General features: G+C 40.7%; 2 protein-coding genes across 7 annotated transcripts in view; both read left to right on the forward strand.

The window, feature by feature from the left end:
- Positions 1-3,837, forward strand: part of LOC109861450 (serine protease HTRA2, mitochondrial) — a 7,940-nt gene extending 4,103 nt beyond the window's left edge. Inside the window, exons 8-9 of one of the 4 annotated variants that reach the window (XM_020441106.1) lie at positions 816-969; positions 1,241-3,837. The gene's annotated coding sequence lies outside the window, so the exon portion shown is untranslated. The other 3 variants (XM_020441107.1, XM_020441110.1, XM_020441109.1) reach the window with 3 other exon arrangements.
- An 11-nt stretch (positions 3,838-3,848) lies between these two features.
- LOC109861451 lies at positions 3,849-7,237 on the forward strand. 3 transcript variants are annotated; one of them, XM_020441112.1, is made up of 3 exons: positions 3,849-4,058; positions 4,483-4,857; positions 5,316-7,237. In XM_020441112.1, the coding sequence occupies exons 2-3, from the start codon at positions 4,846-4,848 to the stop codon at positions 6,564-6,566; spliced, it is 1,263 nt and encodes a 420-aa protein (XP_020296701.1). In that variant the 5' UTR covers positions 3,849-4,058; positions 4,483-4,845; the 3' UTR covers positions 6,567-7,237. The 3 variants fall into 3 exon arrangements, with proteins under 3 accessions (XP_020296701.1, XP_020296702.1, XP_020296700.1); XM_020441113.1 differs by having other exon boundaries at positions 4,510-4,857; XM_020441111.1 differs by having other exon boundaries at positions 4,052-4,058; positions 4,566-4,857.
- Positions 7,238-11,108: the final 3,871 nt, after the last annotated feature.

Genomic DNA, 11,108 nt, shown 5'->3' on the forward strand with positions numbered 1-11,108 from the left:
TAATCATATGTTTTTTTGTTTATTTTTTTTACACTTTATGAATAGTATTTCTTAGGTTAAATAACAAACAAGTTTTTGGAATTGATTTTTTTTCATAAAGGTGTTTAAAATAACTCTTATTTTTGGTCTCTGGTTTAAACGCTTACACGCGTTAGTCTGTTATTATGAAATGTAAGGAAGAAGACAGACTGACGCGTGAGCGCCCAAAGCGAACGCATTCTCAGTATTGTTTATTTATAAGATCTCAATCAAAAACTGGCAAAAAAAACCAAAATTATCGTTTAACGCGCATTTTACAGGCAGTGAACCGGTCACATTGTTGAGCCTGTTGCAACGCACGCCTCTTGGTTGTACTACATTCGTTTTAATTTAAATATATAGACATATACGATGAAAAGGGCCACTTATCGACTTACGCAATTTATCAAACGAGGAAGCGCCGCACGTTTATTTCTCGATTATTTGCTTTATCTGCCGCGCATTTTTCGGCCACGAGGAGACGGTGTCACGTTGCGCAGATAATCACGTCGAGTTCTTGTCGCGATACACACGCGCGACAACAAGTATTGGATCGTGTATGCGCGTGCACATACACGCCGGGTGTGGTCCACCGACTCGGCTTGCATTATGTTTATGTTGTTTACGATGTAAGGTGACCTCCGCAAATATGTGGCCGGATCTTCTGCGGCGAGATGCGCGTGGGTGCGGCATAGGGCTTCTACCGGCCGGCGGCGCGATTTTTTTAACGAGCGGATTTTACTGTCCGCGGACGCGTGCGTCTTGTTGGAATTCTAAGTGGTTATTTCTGTTCTGAGATGTAACAGCGGGCGTTCGCGTCGATTTGCGAAGGATTCATGAAAGAATGGAACGACTTAACGACCCTCTTTGTGAACTGTATCCTTGAAGAAGACGTTGATGATAGATGAAAAGCGATGAAAAGTAGAAACGCAACACCAAATGAAAAACAAGGTGATTGATCGATGTTACGTTCTTACATTACACACAACACTCAACGTTTCAAAAAGAAAAAGCGCGACAATGAATTAAAAAGCAAAAATTCTAACAGAGAAAATGATTAATCTATTTTTAACTAGGCGCTAATCGCTTTTCTATACTTTGTTGAAATTACTATTTTATTATCTTTGATCGAGCCGACGAACATGGCAGATAATACGTAATCATATGTTGCACGATATCATTAGCATAATTTCGGAACTATTGAAATCATGGGCTTTTATAGATGCGCGGAGAAAGAAGCAAAAAAAAGAAGGAAAGGAGGCGCTCGATGCGGTGCGTTATTTTGAAGTTACTCCGAGTCCGCAGAGGGTTAAGGAAATAAGAGGTGTCTTGACCTATACGGCGCGCGGAAGGGGGAAGAAGAAGGGTGGCACGAGCACACAAGCGGAGGTAATCGAGCGTTTCTGCCGAGCGTGTTCACGGTCCCGACCATTATCTCCTCGCGCTCTTGTCTCTCCCGTTCCTTCCTTCCCGCGCATCCATACGCGCGCGATCTCTTCTCCCTCGATCTTTTATCCTTCCGCTTTTTCCTTTCCCTTTTCGTTCCTCGCGTCGACACGCGAGAACCTATTCCCTGATTATCCACGCTTTTGCGGTTATTCTCGCCTACGAGCGACCAACGCCTCCCTTCTGTTTTCTCCTACGTGCTGCTGCCGCTGCGATAGCGAGGAACGCGCTGCCGCTGGTAGCACGTAATGTTATAAAGAAGAAAACAGAGGAATCTTGGGTACGAGAGAGAATTATCTCCGCGCCGTGAGGACGAGATATTCCCGAGGATTGCGCCCACATATGGCCGGCGAGGAATCTCCGCGACGGGACGATGACCGGAAGCGTGGAACACCAGAACCACCTGAGAGGTCACGACTCGCCGTTACTTCGCTGCGATAGGCGTGTCCCGTCGGATTAATCCGCGAAACGGTGCTCGACGTAGGAGGAATGAGGAAGCGCTGCGCTTGGAAATTGACACTGCAAATGCAACTCGTCGCATCCCGTGAGAATTCCTCTGCGGAACGGGCTCCAAAGCTTCGTTCAAGTTGTGGAACAGCGAGATTCATCGACCGACTATAGAGAAAATATTCCTAGCCGATCTCGCTCCTTTAAAACATTTCGTTCTGCCTGAAAATTGGCCCTAAATTGCTAGCATCAGTGACATTGGCGCGCATTTATGCAAAACTCGGGATATGAATTAACAAGACTCATTTGCGTGCGCGCTGTTTAAAATTCAAATAAGGCAGATGTGAAAGCGTCTCAGCCTAGAACAGCCTCATATCACCGTGGAGGTTATATTTCCAGTTTATCGCGACGCTCCCTATATATTCGTATCGCGTTTTTCCCGTCAGCGCGGCATTACTTGAAAATTCTTCTCGAGTACCGGTCCGAGATTGAGCGCGATATTCCGCGGATGCTGTATCCGCCTACACGCTCCTCCGATGTTTTCAACTTTTCATCGGTGATGCGAAGTCGGCGCGATAAGAAGAAGAATGAGATATATCTCGAACAAAATTATACAAATGTATCGATCGAGAAGAAATAAATCTCATGAGGTGCAGTTTCTGTATAAAGAGAAAACACTGATGTAAAAATAGAATCCGAGAATGATAAATAATATCCGGTGCTTTCGCGCAGAAACGGGATATGCAAAATATACGCAAATCCTCTCGGATTTGCGCGCAGTCGACAGGTTGATTTCCCGCCCCAACTCTTTTATGTCATCATAATGCTCGTCCGAGAAAGGAGCGCGGGTACCACACGTCTCTCTCGTAAGTCCGGGTCATCGCAATCGGCCGGCACCGCCAAGGACGAGAGAGGGTCGTGTGATTTTACTGCGCAAGGAAAAGGATTCCTGCGAACGTCTGCGGTTTCGCGGCGCGTTGATAAAAAAGTCGCGGCAAGCGAACAATTTCGCTGAACACGAACGTGTCGCGGCCAACGTGTGTGATCAAGGCCAATCGCGGAATTACCTTATTCGTGATTGAAAAATTACCGGACGATTGATCGGATTCGATTGTGCGCTTCTGATCTTGCAACATAGTATACGTTCTTGCAGTTTCGCGAAAAGCAGTGCGATTTAAATACGAGTGAGGATGAAATATGTTTGACAATCGGAAATTTAATAACACGAGATTGCAAATATTCGCGCGCGAGAAATATTATAAGTTTAACTTTATGACTTAAAATATCGCCCAGAGATACAATATTGTGTGTCTCTATACGTTAATTAAATATAAAAGTAATTAGTTAAGTTAATTGTAATTCAATTCCTTTGAAGTTATACACGTATATAGTTGCCGTACATACAATTTATTGTAATTAACAAAGAAAGAGAGAAAGAGAGAGAGTGTTCATATTCAATTTACATACATACAAGACTGCTGCATAAATGCGCGACGTGTCTCAGTAGAACAAGCAATAAGAAGAGCGACTGGTCAGACTTTAGTTTTACTCCCCTCACATCGAGAAAATTAAAGGTCTGTTACTCTATCCCTGCTCGCAACTTATGACATGTGTGAGTCTCAGTTCGGTATGCGCTTTATTAAAACGCATACCGAAGTAAGCGAACACGCCTTGCTTAATGCAAAACAAATACGGGCGTATGTAGAAAAAAAAACGCAAAACGACGACAATGTTAAAGAGCGGGCCTGCCGGCCTTGATATTGTCTGACCGTCTCGTAGCAATTATAGTGTGTAATAACGCTGCGGCACTTATTAATAAAGGAGAGTTTTCTCGCTTGGAACACTTGAACGTATTTTTTGTAATAATCTCTTCCAACAAGTATCTATCGCGAAAGATCGAACGTATTTAATAATAATATCGATTACTGTAATTTTAGTTGTATGATTTATGGGATATTGAGAGAATCGGAACGAAAGGGCCTCGCGCAAGATTCTTATCAAAATGCGTCACAACGCAAGTGAAACTACTGAAGGTCGAGTGTAGCTCACAAAACCAGAAAAGAACCGGGGCTTACGACGACGACGACGACGACGACGACAAAGAAATTCGTACCTACGCGAGCGTCGGGATCGTTGAACGACCTCGAGTAAGTCGAACCAATTTATCTCTCTCTGAAGTGCTCGCGCTTCATTCAATTTCTGCATCCTAACAACGAGAATGTTTCATCAATTTCGTGCCAAACTGCACTTAAATGTGTTGAGGATATTTACGAGGTGCAATGAACCAAATTAAATGTTGAATTTTTTAAAACCAGTAACTAATTACGCAAATCGCATCGTGTGGAACAAATGTTTAAGTAAAGCAATATAAAAAAAACTTAAGAAATAAAAAAAAGTAAATATATCGAAAATTGGAGAAATATAAATAAAAAAATATACCATAAATAAAAAAATAATAGATAATAAATATAACGTGTAAAAATTTTTTCTAATTGTTGTAACATTTTTATACAGTTTACAAATTGTTTAAAAATTTTCTTTTGTCATATCTATTATTTGTATTTGACAAAGACTTTGAATTTCGAAAACTCGCACAAGAGAGCGATATCTCGAAGAGCGTTTCTCGTAGAAAAGTGCGTTTCTCTGGAGAGCAGAGTATCCGGTACGGCGACTTTTCTCGGCTTTTACGACGTGCTCGAACAAAACTGCCACGCCAAAGACAACTTGGTGGGCAAAGAAAAAAGCGGGGATCCCAGAATCGACGTACATGATCCGGAATCGACGGCGAACGGATCTGCTTCGTCCTTCGACAATTCCTCCTCGGGTTCCTGGTTTGAAGACGTCCCGCGCAGCTATATAAGTCAAAACCAGATCGCAAGCGAAGTGCACAGACAGTCCTTCAGCAAGGAGGTCGGCAGAGACACATCGAGTACGATGCAGACACTGGTAAGCGCGATCACTGGTCCGCCCTTTCTTTAGCTTGCGATAGTAATTTCATAAGTTATTTTTTTGTGTTTCAAAATTCTTTTTATTCTTCAGAGAGAATCACTTGTATAGTTTTTAAATGTAATAAATTAACTTTTTTATTCTATTTAATTTGTATAAGATTTCTTTATTTAATTTGTATAAGATTTCTTTATCTTGTTTATGTCTGTATTTACATGTACGAAAGTATACAAAAAATTAAAATTCAAAGAGTTCTTCTATTGTACATTTAAATGTCGTTTAATTTACTGAGAAAATTAATTGCACGAAAAACTTTTTGGATTAGAGAATATCGCGCGCTTTATCAAATAAATTACTTTTTCCTCTTCTCTTCAACGGAGATGAAAAATTTGATAAAGTTAATGTCATTTTGCGTCAACAATTTCCGCGGTCGATTATATTCTCTTGTATTCCCGTAGATTTCAATTTTCGCGATTCTCGGCGTGGCAACGGGCGCGCGGCTCACTCTGCTGCCGTACGCGTACCTGGCAGATCCACTTCCGGTGTACTATCAATCGCAGGACACTCGTACCGGCGTGCATTCATACAGCTACGCCGGCGGACCGTCCGCCAAAGAGGAAATCCGCGGTCCCGATGGAGTCACGCGCGGTTCTTACAGTTACGTAGACGCGAACGGCTTTCTGCAGTCGGTCTTCTATGTCGCGGATGAGGACGGTTTCCGCGTTGCCGCGACAAATCTGCCCTCAAACAACGGCAATCCGCCGTACGATACCAGCGATATCCTGCTAGCTAAAACGATCCAGCTGGAATCTTCCGCCGCGCGAGAAGAACGGAAAAAAGAAGAGAACCTCTTGGTAAGTCGCAGGAAGCGCAGTCTCAACGTGCCTGCCGCCGCCGCCGCCGATCAAGATCGCCAAAATCAAGCATCAGGAAATCCGAGTCCTCAGCAAGATCAGGCAAATCAAAACCTCGCGATCGCCTCGAAAAGTTCCCATAAGCTTCCAGCGCCGGAAAAAACAGCCGGCGAAGGTCGAGCCCTCGTCGCGCCTGTCTACGGACTCCTAGACTCGGTTCTGATCCCCAAGCTGATTGGCACAGCGACCTCCGAGCAGAGCCGCGTCGATGTTCACAATAACATCCGTTTAAAGGCCGTTCAACCCGTCTCTGAACCGGTGCTTCTTTCCAGTCAGGTTCTTTCGGCGAGCTCGCAGCAGCTCCAGAACAGCTTACGTGTCGACGCGCTCAAGAAAGACGCGGAAACGGTTCCATCGCAGACATCATCGCTCGCTATCGTCAACCTCGAACCGATCCCGCTCGTCTCGGTTCTGTCAGACTACAACGAGAATCGCATTCAGCTGCACAAGAATCTCGGATTGGAAGGACCGAACCGTAAAGACGCTGTGAAGATCGACGCGACGCAGTTGGCGATTGTCGAGGAGACACCGATCACAGCGGTTCCTGCGGCTTCTGCGGTTCCTGTCGTTAAGGAGACTTTTCTTCCGGTCGTCACCGCCGTCTCCAACCAAAGCAGGACGCAGATTCACAATAACGCCAAGCTCGAAGTAGCAGTTCCGGTCAAACCGACCGTATACATAGCTACTTCGTACGCTCAACCGATCGCCGCGTTGCCGATCTGGGCGCCTGTCGCTCAGTCCTCTCAGTATCGCAGTCAAATACATTCGAGCGAGAAGATTGAATTAGCGAATTAAAGAAATCAGTCAATCGCTTTTCTTATTGTCTCCTTCTCTGAATCATAATCTCTTTTGTTCCGTCACAGTCACTTCTTTTCCCGATGAATTCGATTAAGTTTTTTATAACGTAAATTTAAATCTACAAAATTTGAACATATTACAGATCAGTAGCTCTGTTTCGTAAACTATATGTCTGTCTGTGTTGCCACACGTAACTGTTAAAATTATTGTGTAATTGTATGTACGTCAGAATCTTGCTATACGTGAAGTAACAATGAAAATATTTAAATCTTTGAGAAAATTAAGATATATAATAGTTTTAAGTTGCATTCAGTCAGTCGTGCGACTCAATAATATTCAATAGAATAAGTATACACTTTTGCGCATCTTTTAACGAGAGTTCCATGACAAACTCGTTTGTGGTAGCTCGTTCTAGGGGCGCATCATTATTACTCGTTCTCGTATTCATGTTTTGTATATTCACTCTTCTATGTAACAAGCATCTTAACACCCTTGCATTAAATTATTGTATGATTGCGCGATTATCCCTCAAAACCACAACGTCAACTTTGTGTAAATTGCGCATCTTCCCTCGCGATAAAAAAACTTGAAATTGCACCTCTTGGAATCACACTCACCTTGTCGTACTGCAGCATAATAGCGAATAATAATCAAACAATTGTTAATTACGGGACGTTTCGATCATTTTTAACGTATGAGTGAGATGAACTGCTGACAAAACATACTCTTTGAAGACAAAAATTTTGCGATCATCGCGATTATGGAATTTACAGCAAAATTCTCGAAGATATTTTCTTTCTGCTGACTCTGGTGACTATTTGTTGGTCGCCGTTTTCTGCTCCGCGCAGAACGGAGCAGAAATAGCAACTTTGACTGCGGATTCCTGCAGTCGCGTATTTATTGCGGCGTTAAACTTTCGTGCACAGATATCGCGTGTCGTCGAGTAACGACAAAACTTAAATTTGCATGTCTTTATGACGGGATTTTTTCCCGACTGTCGCATGTTGAGGAAAAGCGTTTTCTGACGAGATTGTTTTTGCAAAGGCAGTGCAATGTATACGCTCAAGACACTTCGCGAGTTTTACGAGCGAGATTATTTCTCTTCAAAATATTTAAATCGATCTTTTCGCTTTTGTGTTGCCACAAAAATTAGATTATCACTTTCTTTCTCTTCAGTTATTTTCAGTTTCCGAGAAATATTATTCGTTAAATTTATGACATTGAGATCTATCCGACAGGAAAATATATATCAATTTCTACCTCAAAAAGCATTTGCGAAGGTGGCAGATTCCAAGATGGAACGCGCGAACAGAACAAACGGGCGGACTGTGACAAAGGTAGAAAGGCACAACGACGATTTGCACTCGCGATAATAGAAACGTCCAGCGACACAGCGTATATATGTACCCAGGTATAGGTATTCGCGCCGATAAAAGCGGCGCATACGTTACTTCGGGCCGGATAACTCGCGCGGGCCGCGCAGATGGTCTGTGCCCGATAAAACGACGGATAATGATTTCTGAGACGTTCGCCTGGGAGTGTGTACAACGTACACACGTACGTAAGCTTTTTCAATTATTTGCGCTTCGCCGTCACATGAGTGGCGCGATAATAGTTTACGCCCGAGATTACATTTCCGTGTGCGAATCTCAGAGCTCTAGATGCAAGCAAACTCGCATTCCCTCGAAATAGATGCGAGGAAGAAATGTATATTCGAATCACGAGACACTCCAGTAGGCTTCGAGTTGTTGAGTTTCAGACCAAGATATTTTTCGCAATAATTTTTAAAAATTTATATATTTGTAAAATAAAGACTGAAAGAACACCGTGTGTAAGATAATTTTTTATCCGTTTAGATCAGGTTCACAAAATGTTTTCACTGCGCTCTTTTGTAATAAATAATAATACACTAATGATAATAAATAAACAAAATAATAAAAAAGCGATAATAAATAAAAACTTATAATAAAATAATAATTCAACAAATGAAGAAACTTTCTAATTTTAATACGAGATATCTCTCTTGGGAATAGATCCGGACACTAATACGCCGGGATACGACTTATTACAATATTGATCGATCTTAATTGATCCCGGTTTCCCGCGGTCAACACGCGCAACCGCTCGCCCGCGCTTTCTTGTTGCGTTGAAGTCTCCTCTCTCGTGAGAGGCGAGCCGATAAAAGGCGACCCGGAGTAGCTCGGGTAATCAGCAAATGGAATCGTTAGTTAGTACCCGTAATCTTTGATCGGACGTTAGTTTCCTCCTTGTAGTACATGCTCGCATCGACGATCGTGATTCACGATCGCGTTTCGAACCACGTTAGGATTCACGCGTGCGGTCTTTATTGTCCGTGCGAGCTCGCCGGCTAATTACCATATTATTTATCGTCTTTCTGTAATTGCCTACGAATTTGCTCGCAGATGTCCGATGATTCGGCAAAATTACGACGATTTACACAAGGGAGTTTAATTTAATTTTAAAACAATCGTGCATCTATAGCGTTTTATTATCAATCTAAAAATGTTTATAATTAAAGGACTCATTAATTTATTAGATAAATATTGACAATAACGGACCACCTTCCGATCAATTTGAACTTTACATATGTTGTCAAGGACATTGTCCTGAGTAGCATGCAAAAAATTTTAGCCGTCGCTCGTTGTTTATAAAAAAGTTATAGGCAAAAAAAGTTTCATAAATAAATTTTTTTTCGACATCATGTATATTTTCTTCATGTTGTAAGTGTGTAGGCAGGGGGGGCTACGCTCCCCCGCAGAGCGTAGCCCCTTCCCCTGCTCCCCCCTCGAGAAAAAATAAAGAATTATTTTATGCAAGGTTATATATATGTAATATTCAAAAATAAAACATAAACAGAAGGTAATATGAACGCAAAACATGATAAGCTCAGGGGGAGGGGCTCCCCTGCAAGAGGCGCAGCACCCCTGCCTACAATAACTAAACACTTACAACACAAAAAAAATGTACATGGAATCGAAAACTAAAAGTTTATTTATAAAACTTTTTTTGTTGCTAACTTTTTAATAAACAACGAGCGACGGCTAAAACCTTTTGATTGTTACTCAGAGAGGTGTCCTTGACAACGTATGTCAAGCTCATTCAAATCAGAGGATAGTGACCTTTTGTAAATATTTACCGTCCGACTGAGCGCCTTCCTCGCTATAGGTACGTACTTTCACGCACACACAAGTCACTCTCTTACCTATTATCTTATTGTTTTCGAAAACTAGTGGTTCTATGCAAAAAATGCATACGACATAAATGATGTATTTTGTTAAGAGCTACAACTTTTATTTGAAACATTTTTTTGTGCTATGAATATTTATCAAAATAATGTTAAAGAAGAGATAATTTTTTAGTTTTTTTGAGTTATAACCTTGAAAATGACCTTGTCGGTGATTCTCACTATCATATTCGTAATCAGCGCACCAAAATACAGTAGTATACCAATCGACAGAAAAATCGGGTGTTTCAGGTTTTCGGAACTGTACCCTCTTATTTATTACAAGATAGCGTAGTGACAACATTTTGTCAACCTGATCTAAACGATAAAAAATTACCCAGTAAACAATTTGTTCACAATTTGCCAGCAAATTGTCAGCAATTTTAAGCAAAAATATTCAGCAAATTGGCATCTACTGTGTACGCATTAGGCTTCGATTTTGTTGCCAAAGCTTGTCGACAAAAAGTAACATCAAATTGCTACCAAAAACCGAGCAAAGCTTGATAACATAACTTGAGGCCAAATTGACGCCAAATATGAAGCAAGATCTGCGCAACACGATTTGATAGCAAAATGACATTTATAATATAAAAAAATGACTTAGATTCTTCATTTATGTTCTCGAATAAGTTTTCTTGGTTATTCTCTATGTCTTAGTATTACCTTGTAGAAAAAATCCATTGTGTTAGAAATCGTCTCGACTGGATTCGAACCTGGAATCTGGAACCCTCTAATTACCAAGCGGGCACTCTATCAATTTAGCCATTGAAACTTTCACAAACAATTACTTTAAAACTAATATGTTAATGGCATTCAGTGATATTGTTACTAATTCTAAATAAAACTATTTGTTACTAAGTAAATCAGCGAAGTTTTAACTGTTTCCTAGTAAAACTAATCTGTTACTGACACCTAACTTTAAGAGAGGCATTTTTTCACTGCAAATCAGTGATATTATCACTGAATCAATTAGTGAGATTTTAATTGATTCTATTAGGAGAATGCAGTTTGTTCATAATACTTAATCGCTTTTCATATCTGTTTAGGAAAATTCAATTATGTATTAATAAACGATAAATATTGTGTACATGCATAATCTAAGTTAAATATTTGATAATATAGAAATATTGTAAAATTATTTAAAATTAAATATTATGCAGACAATTAATTGTTGTAAAAAGTATAAATATTAAAATATTTCACATAGATGTCATTTTAATATTTATATAATTATTGTCAATTTAATATTCAAATGTAAACATAATTTTATATATATTATGTATGAAGATTTATAT

This window comes from Pseudomyrmex gracilis, unplaced genomic scaffold, assembly GCF_002006095.1.
Source record: "Pseudomyrmex gracilis isolate BER0280 unplaced genomic scaffold, ASM200609v1 scaffold_770, whole genome shotgun sequence".
NCBI classification, from domain to species: Eukaryota; Metazoa; Arthropoda; class Insecta; order Hymenoptera; family Formicidae; genus Pseudomyrmex; species Pseudomyrmex gracilis.